At 42.1% G+C, this 20,560-nt stretch overlaps 1 protein-coding gene across 1 annotated transcript; it reads right to left on the bottom strand.

Moving 5' to 3' along the window:
- Positions 1–720: 720 nt before the first annotated feature.
- LOC128446489 (solute carrier family 4 member 11) lies at positions 721–19,942 on the bottom strand. Its single transcript, XM_053429562.1, has 20 exons — positions 19,718–19,942; positions 13,880–13,930; positions 12,978–13,055; positions 12,353–12,396; positions 11,790–12,009; positions 11,574–11,655; positions 11,177–11,300; positions 10,126–10,335; positions 8,963–9,047; positions 8,688–8,813; positions 8,392–8,505; positions 7,758–7,890; positions 7,431–7,504; positions 6,510–6,750; positions 4,762–4,868; positions 3,517–3,682; positions 3,138–3,311; positions 2,723–2,918; positions 1,941–2,110; positions 721–1,329 (listed from the first exon to the last, which is right to left on the bottom strand). Exons 1-20 carry the CDS (start codon positions 19,752–19,754, stop codon positions 1,263–1,265), a joined length of 2,499 nt encoding a protein of 832 aa, XP_053285537.1. The 5' UTR covers positions 19,755–19,942; the 3' UTR covers positions 721–1,262.
- Between the last annotated feature and the right edge of the window lie 618 nt (positions 19,943–20,560).

A 20,560-nucleotide genomic window follows, 5' to 3' on the forward strand; every position in this document is an offset into this window, starting at 1 on the left:
ACAGCGCTGATCACCGGGCGAACCCCATGGCTGTGATGACGGCGGTGGGGAAGGAGATGGGATACCGGTTGAGAGAAGTGTGAATGCGTCCAAATACAGAGAAGTAAGAATGACCTGCTCCAAAGTGCACTCGATCTGAGCCTTTCAGATTTCAGCTCGACAGGGACCCCAACGTCACAGTCAAGACTCACAGTCCCTGAGTGACGATGCCAAGTCTCACATTTAAACCCTGCAGAACATCTGTGGAGAGACGTGAAGATGGCAGCTCACAGATGCTTCCTGTCCAATGTGACAGAGCCTGAGAGGATCTGCCAGGAGGAACATGAGGAAGAAGGCTCATGGTTGTAAACACCGCCATTAGGGGTTTTCTACAAAGGCCTGAGTCAAGGGTCTGAATACTTCTATAAATAATTGATTTCAGGTTTTGATTTTTAATGAATATCAAAAAAGATATGATGGATTTGATGAATTATTGAGGGGAAAATGTAAATGTATCTTATGATAAATAAAACATAAAACATGTTGCAGATTTGATATATTTCTTTTTGCTAGAATCATTTTGCATAATTGAATTTGAGAATGAACGAGATGTATTATTATTATTGATGTAACTAATAATGACTGATAATTATCATCATGATTAATAATAAAGGAATGAGTAGTTACCAAAGACACTGAAAATGAACCTCCTTATTTTCACATTCTAATGAGAAACATTCATTAAATTCCAACAAACGGTTTTTATTTGTTGTTGTACAACAGTTTGATTAAATCCCGACACTGTGATGCACAGAAACCGTTACATGCGTCTTCTCAAAATAAAAATACCAGTTATTGACCCAATGCGAGAGACTGTTTTACATGAATGAATTTCTGAGCGGTGAAATTACTCTCACTGATTTTGTAACATCCTTATTCACCTCATCAGAACATCAGGTGAGAGACACGCTCTCTCTCTCTGAAACAACATGAAACTAACTCACATGATTAATGTTGCCTTTTAAATATATAAAAGTATGTCTGACATTAACTCAACATCTGCCAGTTGTGACTTTACTGTTCAATGCTTTAAAGGTGAAGGAATGTCACATATAAAAGTCGACCACACTGATGGTGAATCTGTGTTGAACAAGGACACAGGAAATAAGACGAGGTGCGAGTGGCCCCGGAGTCACCAGCAGGGAGCTTCCATCGAAGTCTTGCAGTCCAAATGCATTTAAAATCAGCTATGAACACAATCATGGAGTTCCTCTCGTGATGTGCTACATGTGCTGGGCGTCCATGATGTCCAGATACTTGGCGTCGATCATTTTGGGAAGCAGACTGGTCCTGAGATGAAAAAACACAGAGACAACAGTCATACACACACCGATCACTTGGGGTCAGCAGCTTAAAGGATAAACCACAGAGGGAGGAACAGAACAGAGAATTGGACAAATAAAAAACAAAGAGGAAGTGGTCTGATGACCCTAAATTATTTATCATATAACACAGTTGAAGACAAAAATCCTGATCCTTAATCCATATCCACACCAAACTTTTATGCCCTCTACCTTTTGTGAAGGTGAATTTAGTAGTTTCTGCATAATCCCGCTATCAAATAAACAAAAAACACTACCAGTATTCTTATGTAACCCAGCCGCATTTACTACTGGAAAATACTGGACTGTTGATATGACTGAAGTCAACATTATGTAGATGTTATTAACACTATTTACCTCGATGATTAAAAGTAAAAGTACTAAATTCAGCACATTCCACCACTTACAATTAAATAATTTACAATTTGAACGTAATGCAAGACCCTAAGAGACACATTCATGTTACACTCATTAAAGCAGTAATATTTATTACTTCACGTCCATAGACTCAGGGACTTGAAGGAGACAGATGTGTTTAATGAACGAGATTAAATCAAATGTAATGCAGCAGGGTTTCACCTGATGGGGACGAGCAGGATCATGAGGAGGGGGAACACCATCTTCATGTAGGGCAGAGGATACATCCCAAATGCACAGAGGATGATGAGTTGGATCATCTGCAGCCCCGTGAAGTAGTGAACCTTCCTCTGGGGAACCCGGCGGATGTAGTGGGTGGGGGGATACGACGTCTGGACAGAGACGAGGGAAAACAATATGGTTTAGGATCTATGGTGGTTGCGAGGAGTTAGTTCCTCCGGAGGGAGCTGGGAATAGAAGCGAATAATCTATTCAGGATGCCACCTGGGCGCCTTCTTCTCAGGGGTAGACACAGAACTCACTGGAGGACATGCATATCCCATAAGGCCTAGGAACACTTCTAGATCCCGCAGGAAGAGCCGTGGGGAGTCGTTGATAATGAAAGGGAAGTCTGGGATACCCTTGTAGGGCGGCTATAACTCCATGACCCAATCCCGGATAAGCAGAGGACAAAGGGAGGATAGATTCTCTTGTTTGTTATTATAACCACATTTCACTTGCTCAACATGACTCATTACGACAACAAATGTTTCCCATAATAACACAACCTCCAACTCTTCAGGTGGAAGTTATCAACAACCAACTGATTTCAAATTATGATGCCATAGATTTCGCCTCCTACACTTTTTCTGCCCTGTGAATGTTTGGATATCAAACTCCCACTATTTGCCGTCTGCTGTTACCGGCATATGAATATATTTGATTTACAACTATCAAACTGGAGCTAGTCTCTTTATCAGCCTCTTTATCTCCTCCCTGATCACCTGTTCTTTAAGCATCAAGCACATGCGGTCCATCATCTGGTTCCCGTCCAGTGACGTGGCGGCGATGTAGAGGAAGAGGCCGTAGAGGACGGGCTTGGGGATCCACTGCAGAGGGATGGGCAGCATGAAGGCAGACAGGCCGATCAGGATGTTGGCGACCAGAGACGTAATCCGCGTTTCTTTCACGCTGACGATACTGTGGCACGAGAAGGCAGAGAAAGGTACAGGAAGAATTATGAGACTGATATCTGAGTAAGTGCAATTTGGTGCAGCTTGCTTGAGTTTAAAGGGACTGTTGGGTCTGTGCTGACAAACGCTCCACAGCTCAGGGTACGAAGGACGCAGACACACCGGTGCCTCGCCGCTGTCTTTCAAAGCCTCGCTTGCTTTTTGTCCTCGTTCTAACTTCACTCACGTTGTGTAGACGTGTCCGTTCTCTACGTGCTGTTCCACCTTGGCCAGCTGACGGGCGTGCAGGGAGGAATGTGGGAAGGCAGCGTGCATCCATGGCAACCCCAGGCAGGACATGAGGATGTTGATGAAACCAGTCAGCATCAGGTCCCAGTGGAAAGCTGTGCCTTTTAGCAACCTGGTACAGACGTGCACATACACGAAACGGGTTGTCAAGGAAAGGCTGCAGCGGTGCTTCTATTAATATTCATGAGATTAAATGGCCGATAAATAACGAACATGAATATACAACATAACCACTTATACGTTTGTAAATCAAGATATGCTGCTGTAGAGGATGATTTTATTTATTTCATATGATAAACATAAAACAGGGGTCTTACTTGTGCTCTGGTACATGTGTGAGCGAGATGACGATGTTCTGGTCGATGAAGATGAGCAGCGCGAGGAGGAAGCCCAGCCCGACCGCGCTCAGTGCGTTCAACCCGCTCAGCTTCTCAAAGTGAGGGAAGTTGAAGATGGGGCCGGCATGGACGCTGAACACAGGGACTAACAGAGGACAAGAGAGCGATAGAAAAACAGGGTTGAAAACAAACCAGTATTAACATAGGTCTTTTTTGAAACTATCGATTATGGTCTTGTTGTGCACGTGGTTGAAAACATAAGCGGTCAGATGATCAGGCAGGTTCTAGGCAAGATTACAGTTGAGCCAGATGTTAAAAAAACACTTTATTTGAAGGTAAAACTAAGTCAGTGCTGAAACTGCTGCAAAACCTCTCTGTTCAAGGGATAAGATGTAGCATGTTAACAACATTTAAGTCTAGGTTGGTAAGTTGTTTGTGAAACACCTACTTAAATAAAGTGATATGACCAATTGTTTTACTGAGCCAGAGAGACGATAGTCAGAGGTAGATGACCGAGTCACGGAGAAGTCGTCTTCTAGCGGTTGTCAGGCAGTGTGCTTTCATTTGTTTCGGGGGTGTAGCTGGGAGGGAGTGTGAAGTATGTGTAGCTGCTTCTCACTCGCTTTATGGAAGCTCAAAGTCTGAAGCTCAAAGTTTAGCCAGGATATTAATAGAATTTGCTTTTTGTATTTATTTTTTATTATTTATAGCAGGTCCACTACAAGATTCTCTGGCATTGACAAAACATTTAATTGATACACAGATATATATTGTTGTGATTAGGAGGTTTGGCTTTGCTCCTGGTCGCCTTATTGCAGTAACCGCCGGTCTGATCACCACCAGAATGTTGCATCACCTCGTGGTACCGGGCTTCTGCCATTATCACCTCGTCTTGAAGTTTTGCTTTGGGAGCTTATTTCTTTTATGTCTACCTGGTCAACACTAACCCTGATTGTCCTGCTCTGGCCTGAGGATCATCTGATCACCTGCTCAGCTCTGTCACACTCAGCCGACTCCCTCAGCCTCACTGTTTCCCTCATGATTTTACATTTTGATCCATCTTCATTCAGAACTCGCACTGGGTTCAAACCTCACTGAATATCAATACCTTCCTTCATGAGAGGAGTCGTGGGCAGTAAAATGAGTTCCGTGTCGAGGTTGTGACTTAAACTCTCGAGGGTTCTCGTCTATCAATCCTTTTTATTTTGAGTGATGTGCACTCACGCTGGACGTCGAGGAAGAGGTAGGAGCCGATGAAGGAGCAGATCAAGACGGAGGTCGGCAGAGCACAGTCAGACACCACCTCTCTGACGGTGGGGTTCAGATATGGGCTGCGTGGAAGAAGAGAGACACATCAGAACATGTAACTGTGAAGTAATAAATCCTGCAAGTTTTACCACAGTATTTACAGTAGTTATTCTTTCAATTTGAAATTCCATGTCAAGTACTGAATGTTTTACAACGGATGGGGAAGAACAATGACGTCCCAGGATAATATTCATACACCTCATGTATTACATAACTGAAACTGATGGGTGAAAATCATTGTGTGTGATTTGTTACCTTCTGTCTGACTCTGTTACTTTTCACTTTTTAGCTTCTCTCATCTGCTTATATGAGTGAATATGCTGCTACTATAGTTAAAGGAGTAGAGTAACTAGGGATGAGCGAGTACAGCATTATCTGTATCTGTATCTGTTAACCATATGAATTATCTGTATCCGTATCCGTACTCGGAGTGGGCGGGGCCTAACCCGGAAGTGGGTGTGATTTAACCCGGACGTGGGCTGGATTTAACCCGGAAGTAGGCCGGGTTGTCTTGATACGGGCGGGGCTTTAACCAGTATGTTATTTTAAGCATGCAATTGATATGGGTTGATCAGAAATTGTTATATTTATTGCTGATTAGAAAACTATTACAGGACAGCATCAGCATTGAGCTTCAGATCAATGACTTTGATCACAATAGCAAACGAACTATTTACAGAACAAGTTTTGCAACAATGAATACAACACATGCTGTTGCAATTATGAAGTGAAATGTAATAACAAGTGTTTTCATACTCAACATAACTTTATTTTTTAACTTTGAAATTTTTTTATGATTTTTTTATTTTAATTTTATTTACATTTATTTCCACACGAGGTGTGTGTGTGTGTGTGTGTGTGTGTGTGTGTAGCTTAATTTGTAATATTTTTTATACCACTACTACCTAGAAAGTGTCAGACACTCAGTGCATGAAGTAAAATAAAACTGGTTAGAGCCAACTGACGGTTTAAAAAAAAAAAAAAAACTCCAACGACCGGCAGAGAGAGGGAGAGAGAGTAGCCAGACGCTAGAGAGTAGTCAGACACTCAATGCGTGAAGTAAAAAAAAAAAAAAAAATCTCCGACAGGCAGAGACGTAACGCGAGTCGCTTTCTACCAGCACCACGTCTGAACGAACCCACGTTTAACAGAACTCTACTGGTTAATAAGTAAGTACAAACTGAAATAAAAACAAACTTCAAGCTGAAGAAACCCTAAACGTTAACGGAAAAGACCCGCGAACCTGAGTGACTGAGAGACAGAGAGCTGTTCTTTGAGTGAGTGAGCAGAGCGGTGTGTGAAGGGGAGGAGCGCTGTGACGCTGTGTGAGGATTTTCATTCAGTCCGCGCACAGATATTGACTCGTATTACTCGTATAATACTCGTGCTCGGCAAAAGTGCTTTATCCGTACCGGATACTCGTTTCAGCCGAGTATCCGGCTCATCTCTAAGAGTAACTATCCCTAGCATCTGTCAAAATGTAATGTAATGTTTCTGTGCTGTAATGTTTCTCTCACAAATAAAACAAAGTTTTGTAGATTTGAACAATGTTTGCAATTAGTTTACATTTCATGTGTCTGTCCCACAGACTGTAAGTACAGTTTGCTGATAGTGTGGCTTTTCATTGTGGCACAGCAATGTTTAATGTCTGCACGTGAACGTACCTTTTCTTGATGATATAGAGGGCGTAACCGAGCCACAGTGTCCCCAACATGAGCAGCAGGCAGAGGATGGGCCTTTCTCTGGAGCATAAAACCAACGTCTGGGGCAGGAAGGCCGACAAGTGTCCTCCAGTGTCGTTTCCCGTCTGGTTGTTTGCCTTCTCTAGGATCTCAGTGATCTGCTGAAGCACCTGCGTGCTGTTTGTGGTCGCCAGTGTGGGGTCGTGGTAGAAGTGCTCAAAAACTGTGAGGGGTGGAGGGAAGAGGAGAGGAGAGGTGTGACACTAGAGACGGACTAGAAGACGACGTGTGACAATATCTATTATTATTTAGATTCTTGGATTGGGATGGTCGTTTTTTAGACACTGCACTTGTCTGTAACTTGAAAAAACAAGTAATAACACAGTGCAGCTAACATGGACTGAATCAGGGTCACTTGGTTTCTCTTGGACTTTGAAGTACTGGGCGATAACTGTATTGGCGATAACGAAAAGTACTGCAAACCTCGCTGTGACCCCTGTGGGCCTCCATAATAATTCTCTTTTACATTGTCTTTTTCAGTATATTTCCAGGCAGCCAAGCACATATAAGCATTTTGATCAATGAACTGAATTAAAACAGTCTGAGGGTTAAAGAGGAAGGAAGCAAGAGTCCACTAAATATACAGTCTTCTATGTCTTTCCTCTCCCTTTCATAAATGATAAACCGGAGCAAGGTGAACTGTGGTAAAATCAGAACACGACACAAAGGAGGTCCAGTTTGATTTCATGCTTGTAGACTCCATGATGGATATGTGACTCTGCTGGGCTACATTACCAGCGACAATTGACAGGCGTGATGTTTCCTGTGGAGCGATAGCTTTGCCGCAGAGGCCGCATTCAATTTCAAACATGTTTAATGTAGTCTGACCTTGACTTCACTCACTTTTGACGGTTCCCTTCAGCGCATCCACGACAAACGCTATGGAGATGAACAATGCGATGACTTCTTCTGTTGAGCTGAGAGATAATGGAAGGTAAAGACGCATGGCGTGATCAGTCAACACGTTTTTTTAACACGGGCCCAGACATAACAGTCCATTCAAGGCAAAATTATGGCTGAAGTAGCAGCGGCGTTCACTCAACAATATTAACGGTTATGACTGGAGTCATAACACGTGACGTCGCCTCAGTGCCAGACGCTTCAGTGTTTAGTTATATATGAGAAGTGTGGGGCTTCTGTCCCGGCGAGAGAGTTGTGTTGTTTATTCACCGTTTGAAGAGCTTCATCAGCAGGCTGACATTGAACAAGCCTCCGAGGATGAGGAACAAACTGTTCCATAAACCGATGCAGGCGTAGAAGGCATCAAAGTCGAGGTTGTAGTCGTCACAGATACCCCTGATGACTGTAAAACATAAAGACACACACAACCTCATCATTAGCGCCAGGTCCGCAGTAGATTTACTACCTAGCTGCTGCCCTGTTGTTTAATGAATCATTGTCCGGGATTCTGACGGCAGCTCTGACTCCTGTTTACTGTAAATAGTCAAATCAGCCCCTCGTGAGGAGTCGAGTGTCTGAGCAGATCTGATTTGTCTAATCAAATCTTTACTGCCAGTAACTAGAATGCTACTCAGCCGAGCACATAGGGCCCAACAGTCTCCTCAAATGAAATCAAGATGTACTCAATTCTACATGCTCACAGAAATCAGTCCCCAAAACCTACCAGAGACTCTTGAATTATTCCCTGGAGAACGACAAATCCATGAATCTCTTATCAACATTTCCACTGATTTCTTTAGGACTCATTTGTGGATCTTTGATGAAAAGAGGCAGCTGGAGGGAACTGATATCTGTGTGAGTTTGTGCAATTTGCTTGATTCAATTTGATGGTCAGAATACCCACCACTTATGAAAATGGCCAGTGGTGCAGTGGTCAGTGGGATGACGAGCGGCGAGCCGGCAAACAAAGAATAGATGATTCCTCCGATGCTCTGTCCGATGATGGTCTTCTGGACATCTGTCAACAAAACCAAAATCAAACAAGATGGTGAAAGTTCGGCAAACTTCTGAATCACGTTCTGCTGTTACACTCTTTTTTTTAATCTCGGCAGCAGATCACACATTTTTGTCAGGGAATAAATGCCTGTGTAATAACACGGTGGGATGTTGCAGATTAAGCCAACAGGCCGGAGTCTTTACCTATCTCTCCTCTTGTGCTTTCATCATTCAGTGAGCCGAAGGCAATGGCAGGCAGCAGGATGGCAATGTAGAGAAAAATAGCAGTGGTGGTGTATTTCAGCAGAGAGCGGTCCTCCCCATATAAACCTTGATGGATTATTTAAAGGGTTATTAAAGATATAAAAAACCTTATCAACAGTGTGAGGCTTTGACGACAAGATCTTGTGATTCAGTAGCACGTACAAATCAGCCCACATGACCTCTTAGGAAGCGGCGTTACGAGATAGTGTTATTACCGTCTGTGAAGTCCGAGGGGTAGAGAGGGAGTCTGCGGCGGAGGTCGCCATAAACACCTTTACCGGCTTTGAGGAAATCTCTGAACTGTGAGGGAAAGAAATGAATCACCAGATGTTTCAGTCAGTTTGAAGGACGGAACCGAGCTCAGGGAAAAATTATTATACTAAAAACTGTGAAGGGGCAGGAGTGGATGAGGTGTTCTCTGATGGCACCAAAGACTTGTCTTATTTTCTCAGTGCACCGAAATCTACAAGAAGATCTGAGATGAACTTCTTAAGAGCAAATCATGATGAGCACATCCAGGGCAGTGGTCTCCAACATAGGGCGATAATGAGACGCCAAGTGTGGGTTCGTGATTTACAGGAGTCAAATCAGATTTAAACATGATTAGAATTTTTTCTTCGGTTTCTGTGTTGGATGACCCTTCCTTTCTTGTAGTTAAACCTCTGCACACAACTTCATGTTGAGGTTTTTTAAACAAAGAATTATTCATTAGAGAAATTAGCTGATTTATTTCATAGATTTGCTGGCTGAGTTATGTATCATTTGAATGATTGTTATTTTTGACTTTAGCTTGTTTTTGTGTATTGTACAATTATGGACGAGCAGGATAAAGGTTTGGTTTCGCTGTAATTAACCAACATTTAACTTCTGTTCTGAGGCTGTTCATCACATCAGGTGTCGCCGCAGCCTATTGTTCACTTCAGTCTTTTAAAAGCCACGGACACGATGCTTTCTGTGTAGACGGTGTTTGGGTGTACCCTCTTCTGAACCCCCCCGTCGCTCACACACATCTCCTCTTAATTTAAACACGGGACATAATGAAGTACTTCATCAGTCAATGGAGCCGCACACATTCTGCTGCCAGAACCATGGCAGACCTGGCAGCTTTTACCAGCCGGTCGCACCCAGCTGCTTCTCATTCCTCCGGCTGACATGATCAGACTTGTCTACCTTACTGCGCCGCTGCTAGATGTTACGGATGCAGTTGGAAAACGTGCGGGTGGTTTCAACATGTGGCGAAACTCGAAAGTCAGTAGAGAAATGTTGGTTTTAAAAGTGAGCATGTTTTGTTTGCTACAGTCGTAAACCCTGGTTATTGCTTTTTGGCATCACCGTTGTTTTTATACAACATGTGGCACATCACCCTTTGCTTTCGCACCTGAAGTGATTTCCCCCTACGTGGATCTGAATCCTCCATCTCCTCCACGGCCGGCTTCTCCGAGACGATAGAGAGCTGCTGCCGCTGGAACACCAGCTCCTGTTTGAACTCCTCCTGGGTCTTTGCCTCCAGAAGCTTCTGTCTGAAGGAAATGTCGGAGAACATCGTGGCAAATGTTCGACCCAGCTCAACGGCCGTCTTGGTGCTTTTCTGAAAAACAGATGAGGAAGAAGATAAGGAAACTGCAGTCTGCTTAGTGCTGAAGTGTTTCGGTAATATTTCAGAAGTGCTGTAACGTAGGTTTAAAAGTTCACTTATTATAGTATTCTGCTGATTAACATCTCAATTGTTTCTTCTATGTTGTCAGAAAATGGGGAAACATAACCAGGGCCCAGGCAACGTCAAAATTATATTTTTAGAGCAACACTCAGGAATCCAAAAAATTTCTGTTTATTATCAAAAGGTTTGAAACGGCTGGAAACCTTGAATATCTGTCTTTTTGCACTAAGGAAACTGTGTTTTTGTCCCTGTCGGTTGATTGGTTGGTTGGTTTTTCACAAAACCTGGTGGAAGAATAGTATATTAGCCAAGAAGGAATCAATTTAACTTTGACATAGATTTGACCAATGGGGCGAATCCAGGGATTTATTTCTTCTTCCCTTAACATAGCACCCATTTCCCAGGGAATATCTCATTGATCTTGATTAAAAATGAAATCCTATTCAGGGAAAAATCTATAAATCTGTATCGAAATATTGTCCAGATAAAAAAATCCAGATCTGGCAGATTTAAAATGTGGTTTCCTAGAGGGGTAGACCTTTCCATCCCCACTACGGTGATAAACAGAGCTATAAAACTCTAACTACCAATATGTGACTAAGACAATATGGATTCAGAGGAGAATCAAAAGTTTGCATGTGGCCAAACGAATAAGACAAACGATTTGAGGGAGCTGTTGATCCAGGGTGGATTAAGATTAAGATGCATTTATTAGTCCCAAACACATGCATAGACATGTACAGGCACACTCATGCAGGTAGGGAAATGTTACCGTTCTGGGAGGCGCCAGGATGAGGATGACGAATCGAGCCTCGCAGCAGTTGACACCCCAGTTCTGCGGCCTCTCCAGGCGGGCGACACAGACATGGCGTCTCTGCAGGCTCCGCACATTGGAGCTGAATTGATAGGAAATCTGTTATTTTTGAATCGGTGGCGTATAAATGATTGATTGTGCAGCAGTCTGTATTGGCAGGTGCAAAATTAGAGGCAACTTATCAAGCTTTGACAAAATTACTTTCCCATTAAAAGAGGTTTAATGTTTGCCCCTGTACAGTCGAATGGACTGGGCAATATCCACATTGGGAAATTACCACATAAATTCAGTAAATGACATGGAAACGGTTTCAAATAGCTTCCGTCCACATAAATATTATTGGAGATCAACTCACAGAACACAAAGCCAGGACTGCTGGTATCGAACCCCCGTGGAAGTGGCAGTCACACCCTGAATGGTCTCTGACAGGAGGTGAACTGTGAAGCATAAAAATGCAATGAACAGCCGAAAAAAGCCGGAGTGTGGATATGTGACGCAACCGATCAATCAAACGCTTCATCTCTGAACGAGTCACTTCTTAAAAGTTCACTCCACCAATGTGTGTGCTCACCATTAAACTCCTTTCCGGCAGCATCGGTGAACAGCGAGTTCATGACCTTGTCCACGTCACAGCTCCCGTGGCCGTCCTCCACCACGTGAGTCAACATCCGCCTCAGCACCTCGTCCAGAGTCGCAGCCTTCTCGTCCAAAAGGATGCTCGCCTGGGCCAGGAAGCTGTCCAGGTCTCTGTGGGCACGCACTTCCTCCTGGAAGTTCATTAGCTTCACATGCTGATGGGAACGAAGAGCAGAGGACATTTGATTTTAATGTGGGATCATGATGAGATACAAACAGGGGAAAAGGCTCCCTCTCTGATTTTGTGCAGTGCCAAGCAGTCGCTCTAAATCCCCACATTCCTCCCATCTCAAAAAAGATCCTTTGAAATCCAGCACAGTTTCTCAGTTAGTCAGTAACAATTATCTGAGCGGACAGATTAGGGATCTGAGGACACTGCAACACAATCAGGGTGCCATCGTTAAAACATCCAGATAGAACAGTTGTGTTGCGCTCGAACTGTGAGATGCAGCTTCTCAGCAGGAGGGATTGTGACTGACGGGAAAAAGTAAATCTTACTTTTCTTGTTGTATTTAAAAGTCCAAATGCTGGACTGTCAGGATCTGAAGAGAGAAACACAAGGAGATTTAAATTTAAACCTTTTTTATTAACACACATATAAGTCCCTTCACCCCAATCCATGATGTACAATATCTTATTTCTAAGTGTGAATGGCCCTAACCAAAGTATACTTTTACTTTTCTCCATAGACTGTGTTGGAGATGGACGACATGCGAGGTCCCCAACAGTGAAGCCAGAGTGTCGTGATCGCCACCTGGTGGCTGGTGTAGGTGATAAGTCCCAACTCCCCCAGGTTTATTGATGGGACAAACTAAAACTAAACTGGTTTAGTGTGTTTGGTTTTAACTAGTTATTTGATTGATATAAAAATGCATTGAAACCACATAAGCTGAGACTGCCTCTTGATCCTCAACTGCTCCTGTGCAGACTCAAAATATGACAACGTTCATAGCTGGGTTATTTTAGCTTCGTTTTTTGGAAAGTGGGAGGAAGAGGAGACATGTCATCCATTGACTATACATTCAGTTTTTTCCTCTGGTATTAATAGTTAATAGAGAGAACGAGGTGCTAGTTAATGCCTATTCATGTCACAAACACACACACACACTCACAGACACCATACCTGAGACACTGATCTGGATGTCGTTGTCATAGATGTGGTTATTTGGCCCAGAATCCTCCTTTTCCCCATCCTGCAGGTCTGTAGATACAAAATAAAAAGGTCCCAGTCAAGTGACGACTAAACATCCGTTAATGTATTTTACACTGCAATTTATTTAGTAAATACTTCAGATGTGTCGGTGGAACCGTTTTTTCTTTGTTAAAAATCCCTTTACAACTGAGTGAATCGTAAAAAATAACCAGCGGTGATAAAGGCCCGTCACAGCCTCAGTTGTTGGCTCAGTGCGATAAGTCAAGCTGAGATAAACTGCTCCTTGTATCAAGGTTAAGATGCGATGCGAGCTGTGTCTCCAATAAGGGACGATTTATTCTGCCCTCCCACAGCTCCGCCATCTGTTGACAAGCACACGGCAAGAGGGAGGGAGAGGCGCTATAAAAGAAATCCTCCTCAAACCAGACGTGCAGCAACGTAACAATAGCCGCCCCTCGTAAATTCCTTCATCGTACAGAAGATAAAAAATGGCATCACGACTGAGTTTTATTAACGGAGGTGAAACAGCTGCAGTATTAGAGAATTAACCTTAACCCTTCACGAGGCAAAGCTTTGAGCTATGAATATTCCCTCTGCCCATCATTGACTCAGAGATCATCTGCCTCGTTATTTACCCGTTAATTAACCTCTCCACGCACAGCGAAGGGACTGGCTGTGCTCACCCGTATGGGAAATTGGTCATCAGCGAGCAGCGAGCAGCATTGGCATTAGCATAAATAACTGCTGCTATAAATTAGCGGGTGTTAGCTCGGGGGGGAAAAACTTAATTTTGTGTTCAATGTATGTATTAAAAAAAGAAGCGCCCAGGCTGAGAAGAAAAGTAAATTGAATATGTTTCAGCAGCTACGCACCCATCTCCTGGAACACGTATCCATTCTTAGACCTCCCAGTGGCTGGAGCATCTGCAAGGGAGAAAAGACAAAGTTACACAACTTCAAATGTTTTATTATTGCTTTTATATAATTGCAAAAAAAAGGAAAAGTCCGAATTTTGACAATAAAGAATATTAGCAGTAATAATAACAAATCACTTGATATAACTTGATATGGTGAACAAGTTGCCAAACATTCAATTATTAACACATTAAGCAGATTTAACGCAACATTAGTGTTCATCTGGCGTCGTGCTTATGCTCCGTGAGGTGGGAAATATCTCCGGAGGGAAATATCTGGTTCTTTAGCCGTAAACTCTCCACGATGTTCACCTGCTAGTTACTGAGTCTGTCTGGTGTTAGAGTTTCTTAGATGAAAACAGTCGCCTGCTGTGTCTGGAAACAACAGTGGTGAAGGCAGTGCAGAGGCCGTTTAACCAAAACAATGAGCTGGAAGATGTTAACAAAGCTGCCGTGAACTGAGGGAAACTGCAGGGTCTCATAGAGTATTCACTGTGAGTTAATGTCTGTTAATATAAAAAAAGTTTTAATCCTGATTTGAATCCAAAATCATCTCTGCTCTAGTCATCCTCAACAAGTTATATAATGATAACCAGGCTGAGTCCATCACTGAGGACACTGAGGTCGAGTCTGATTTTGGGGCTTAAGCAATCTGAACCAATATTGTATGTCTCCATATGAATATCAATACTTTTGGTATTTATACGATATATATCTCTTCTGGTTATTCCCAGATCTGAGTTGATGACCTGGGTACTCTGCTGTTAGAGCCTTGAACCTGTGGAGCAGTTTACCTGTAGAGATCAGACAGGAAACTCCCGTAGTATCTTTTTAATCTCCTCTTAAAACACTTTTTTATTTCAGAGCTTTGAGGAATGTTGTGTTTTATTTGTATGTAACTTCATTTCATTCATTATCGATTAATTAACTGATTATCTTCTATTCACTCATTTTGATTGCTGTTATTAATTTTTTTCTTTCCTAGAAGCGCTTTGTCACTTTTCTTTTAAGAAAAGTGCCATATATATATATATATATATATATATAAAGTTTATTATTATAATACTGAATACTTGAATCATTTTAGTATCGATAAAATACATAAAGTAAGACACTTTTTTCCTGGCAGTGTGAAAATATTATATATATATAAACCATAACTTTAGAAAAATACATTTAACTCGAGCAAAGAAATATATCTAAAGTCTCGACCGGACTCAAGCCAAACACGCTGCTGTTCATGATCAATGTCTTAAACCCTCAGGTCACAAAACGCCAACATTTTAAATATTAGAAAACATTGATTTTTCCTCCACTGCAGACCTGCTGTCTAATGTGTTTTCATGGAGATGTTTGTTTACAGTTAAACTGACCAGCACACGGTGATAAAACTGTGAACCTGGCCCTCACGTGGACTCACACTGTTTGACCCTGTAGCTTTTTCTCACTCTCTGACAGTAGCTGTGACTTCACAAGCGACGAAAACAGCCTGACTTCGCTGGATCCTCATTTCCAGTCGGTCAAACCCTCAACAAGTGATGTGTTATAAGATGTGAATAAAAAGAAGAGGAATGTCAAATGGAGACATTGTGAATAAAGACACTAAAACAAATTAAACATGGTGAGAAACTGGAAAAAAAGACCCCTTTGCTCTCCGTTACAATGAAAACCTGACACCAGCTGTGTGTGATGTTTATACAGGCAGTTGTGTATATGTGAGACACCGCTGGAGCTGCACACATGAGCTTCTCCCTGCCTGAGGCAGAGTTTGGCTCTCGGGGCCCAGGAGTGAGGTTATATCTCAAAGCAGATTAGACAGAACATTCCCAGGCCTCCTCCTCTTCACGGGAGTCACAGACAACAGGGTGCCTCAGTGCGGGGAGGATGGTTCAGTCTGCTTGATCCAGAACTTTATAGTCTTGTCTCGTAAAGACAAAGGTCAAGTTAACTGTAAATACCCTTAACTTGATCTAAATGGCATAATGATGGACCATAGACTCTGGCGGGCAGTACTCTTCTCATCAGTTCCAGCTGTAAAACTGTTCTGAAGCTCTATACAAGACATCTCTACGGCAAACATGGAAACTGACAAGAAAGACTGAGATGGAACTTTCACTCAGAACCAAAATCAAATCTATTAGAGGTAATACTTCAGTCTTTCTGCAGGACTGTAGGTTGCGATGGCTACTAACTGTGGGATTCCCATCAGCAGGCGCTCTAACTTCCTCATACCTACAGTGCAGTCTGGTGACGGTGCTGGTGTAGGTGAACCCTTGAGTTTTTCAACAGGAGGGAAACTTCTATTCCTCAAAATAACCTGCATGTTTCTGACCCCTTGGCCTGGTTTGTGATCTATGCTAGGCTTGTAGATGCAGTTTCATTAAAGACCAATAAATTGTCCCTGTGGCTCTATTATTATTGTTATTAATATTATTTAATCAAAAAATCCCTTCAACCTGTAAAATATCGCTAAAACATGATAACTCGTCTTTTACACACATCCTTTGCCCAGGGGAAGATCCAGGGCGGGGGCCTCCGCTGAAATCCGATTGCCCCCTCTCCTGTCACCAGTCTATCTGGTGTATTGGCAGATAGTAACCAACGTCAAGGTGCATGACCGCCATCTACTGTGTTGGTGCACCGTTCCTGGAGGTACTGCAATACCAGGTCGACGCTCGGAGTGGTCTAACAAACATGTGCACCTTATTGAATCATGCATGGCTGTTTGACATATACTTGGCCCCTCTGTGTAAATTGTGGCCCCTTTATGGCCCCTGATATATAAGAATCCTACCTCCACCACTGATTTAAACATCAATCCAGCATGAATTATCCAGTCAAGTGATTTCAGGAGACAAGCTGAACCTACTCTCCATCGGTTTTTCACTATTTGCTCCTGGGTCGTAGTAACAAGCAAAGGAATATAATGGTTGTGTGTGTCTCAGTCGGCCAAAAGTAACTGTTTACTTTACCAAAAGAGCGCGGTCACGCTTTAATTCATAAATTTCTGTCTTATCCTCTTCAGCTGACTTCAAGCCTGCGAGATGCTTTACTAATCCCTGCCATGCTGCTATCTGTGGGCAGAGGATGTCCTTGAGCTACAGAAAACACAAGAAACCTTGTTGGGTCTCTGGAATCGAGTGCCCCGAGTCACAAAGCTGACAAACTTGAACTGTGCAAGGTCAAACCAGCAGACGGGAGACGGGGCATTGGTTTTCATGAATATAAGGCGCCCTTGTAGTTGCTCTTATAAATATAAATGCCTGTTTTTCAATTGTGTGCTTTTTATTAAGATGTACGGTCATGTGCTGCGTTAAAAAATATATTTAACTCTACTTTGATATCTGCTGCTGAGCTTCAGTCAACCCTTGTTAGGACCTGATTTGAGCATGGTGGACTCTCCCAGCTGAACAGTGCACACTCTGTAGGGCACACATTCATATATTGAAAGAAAGCCAATAACAGGAAGGAGGAACCACAGCTCATTCCACTTCAACACCTCAAGGACTGTCCCATGTTTGTTTATCAAGCACCACGGATATGACCAAGGGAACCAACAGTAACCACTTAGTTATACTTTACTCAACAATATACACATCCTCTTTTTTCCCCCCATCTAGTTATTAACTATGTTAGAGACAAGAAGTTATGTTTTTTTAACAGTCAGTAGTAAAACAAATCAAATGCAGAGATCTTAGAATAGGGGATGCAGTAATTTTTTTTCTGCCTTGTTAAAATTCTGGTGGCAGTATTGCGATAAGCTGCAGTCTGCCCACAATCCTTTAGGGTGGAAGAGTGAGGCGGGAATTGCAAATGTCCAACTGACAAATATAAATGGATGAATAACTTTTTTTTTGCATCTACCTGATCCTAGAAGCCTCTTTTATAAATAATAAAAAAAAGTAGTTCTGTACTGTTGGCAACATGGAACTGAAAGAGGAAGTTTTGGGATATCCATGTGTTTGAGTCTGAGCTCTTCTGAGTTTTTGCATTATGTGGCCAAGAGGCAGCCTGGTCACCCTGAAGAGAAATGGACCAAGTATTGATCCCTTAGGGACTCCACATACAATGTTGACATAGTTACCAGATGACCTTTAGATATGATTTGAACCAGTCAAGTCCTGAAAGTAATTTCTCAATCTTCTCAATGTAAATATTATGGTGCTTGGTATTAAAATCTGCACAATACACAGATAGAAACTTTGACCATTGACACTATTAGCTTGTAGTTTAGGAATCGCTGTAAGAGAGTTTGTTTCAGTTTTCTTGAAACCTGACTCAAAAGTCTTCTTGAGTTTTTAGTGGTCTACTAATATATTCAATGACTTCCACTAAGGAGAGGAAAATTGTAGATCGGCCGACAATTAGAAATCATGGAATGGTTTAGATTAGGCTTCTTTGATAATGGTTTGAACGTTTCCGATTTTAGAGACATTGCACATTCCACATTGCAAAGAGGTTCTTGTTGTTATCACATCTGTGGATAGGATCCTTAACGATCTTCCAGTGAGAGGAGTGAAAGAGAGCAGGACAGATGCGCATTGAGGTGGTCAAACTGAACATGAGAATGCTGAGAATCCTTCACCATTTCCATATGAATCGTTTGAGACTTGCGATGCAACGGTGTATTGCAAAAGGACAAAGAGAGTTGTTATCTGTGTCTCAGTTGTCTCATCTGAATAACATTGTTGAATTCATTGTCCCCCCCCCCCCGCTCTTGAAGCTAGAATTGGTAATTCCTGTTTATCAGCATTTAGGTGGATCAAATAAAACTGAGGGAAAAACGTACTAAGAGACAGAGACACTTTAGGTTGGGAAATAGCTTCGACACTATCACACAATCGTCAGCTCCAATCAGAGAATTCCATCAACAGGAACAAAAAGCTTTGAAATTCGCCAGATTAGAATTTCGGACATTTTCCCACCAGTTAATCTTCTTAATCCCTGACCTGAGAAAAATCTATTTAACCCCTAAATGGCACTGCACAGGAAACACATTATAACTCCAATGTTGGGCTGCAACCGAGGATTATTCTCAATAACAATTTTACTGCCAATTTTTGACTAATTAATCAAAAGATTTAACAACATTATTTCTGAAAGATAATTTGATATCTGACCAGCAATCCAAACCAGAGACATGCTCTACCTACATACAATAACTGCAATTTGGAATTTTTCAATGATTAATTGCGTTTGCTGAATTTTTTTGTGGACTAATTGTCAGTTAGTTCTATTGTGTTGGAAAGTAACTGTTGTTGTGTTTCGAAGAATAAACAATATTCTATGGACGCAATATATTTCTCTGGACTGATTCAATTCACTGGACTGCTGCTGTAAATGCGTTCAAACAGATGTTGAAAATAATATGCAGGTTTTCATTACAGACAAGAGTATCATTATTTGTTGTATTGTAAATATTGACCCACATCTTGGGCTGTTGTCTTTCTGTCTCTCTTAACAGTAAAAGTATCTTGTTCATATTCCTTTTTGAACACAATGAATATTAAGGCATTAATAAAGACTTTTAAATTGCAGCCAAAAAAGCTGGGAAACTTTGAAAATTGTAGTGTAACAAAGTTTTGTACTATTTTAAGATTATTACCATTCATACACACGCTATTGACCCTTTGAAACCACTTTATAAATATCATAAGCACACACACACACACACACACACACACACACACACACACACACACAAAGAGCCACACTGCTCTAGAGAGAGTTTGACACAGATGGCTCATGTTGCACCATGGAAGACCTTCTCACCCCACACCAACCCTGTAAAACTCACCAGATGGCACAAAATGGAGGACCTGTTTGGCTTCCATGTTCTCCAGGTTTGTTTCTTAGGTGAGACGCTTCCCAAAGGTCAACCCATCATCATCTTCTCTGCTCTCTAACACCCTGGACTCTCTGGTGATCCCCTCTCAGTGTCTCTCATACACAAACACAAGCTGAAGTAGAATCTCCCAGCAGCACATGGCTTTGTGGGGGAGGGAGAGGGAGGGCCGGAAGGGGAGGCTTGAGGAGGGTGAGAGGGAAGTGTGTGTGTCTGCTGGGTCCTTGTGCCTATGTACTGAAACATACCGGAGCTAATTTCACATAGTTGGATAGTATTTGCGAATAAGACTTGTATTTAGATTCATTTAATATAATAATAAATCCTCTGTTAAATTTGTTTTGTACTGAAAATGGGCCGTGCAGGTGAGTTTGGAAAGTTTGTCACCGTTATTTCACTGTTTATTTAACAAAGCGAATAACCTGTTTAACTTGAATAAACAAAATCTTTCACTCCATTGTGTGTGTGTGTGTGTGTGTGTGTGTGTGTGTGTGTGTGTGTGTGTGTGTGTGTGTGTGTGTTTGTGTGTGTGTTTGTGTGCGCACTACATGCCCACAGAGTCCTATTTCAAACAGTGTGGTGCTAATGTGTGTGTAAAGATGTATCCGGGAAACTCCTTAAAAGTGCAGCCAGGCCATCTTGATCGCCTCCTGGTGGCTTTCTACAGTATTGGTAACAAACTCTGCCTGTCTCCATGGCAATTCAAACTTTACCAAAGATAGTATTCGTCATGTCAGGTAGTTCTTATCACACTGGTGTTCAAGAGTTAGTTATTCCAGTTTTAATTAATTTTAT

The sequence above is a fragment of the Pleuronectes platessa genome, chromosome 8 (assembly GCF_947347685.1).
Source record: "Pleuronectes platessa chromosome 8, fPlePla1.1, whole genome shotgun sequence".
In the NCBI taxonomy this organism is placed as follows: domain Eukaryota; kingdom Metazoa; phylum Chordata; class Actinopteri; order Pleuronectiformes; family Pleuronectidae; genus Pleuronectes; species Pleuronectes platessa.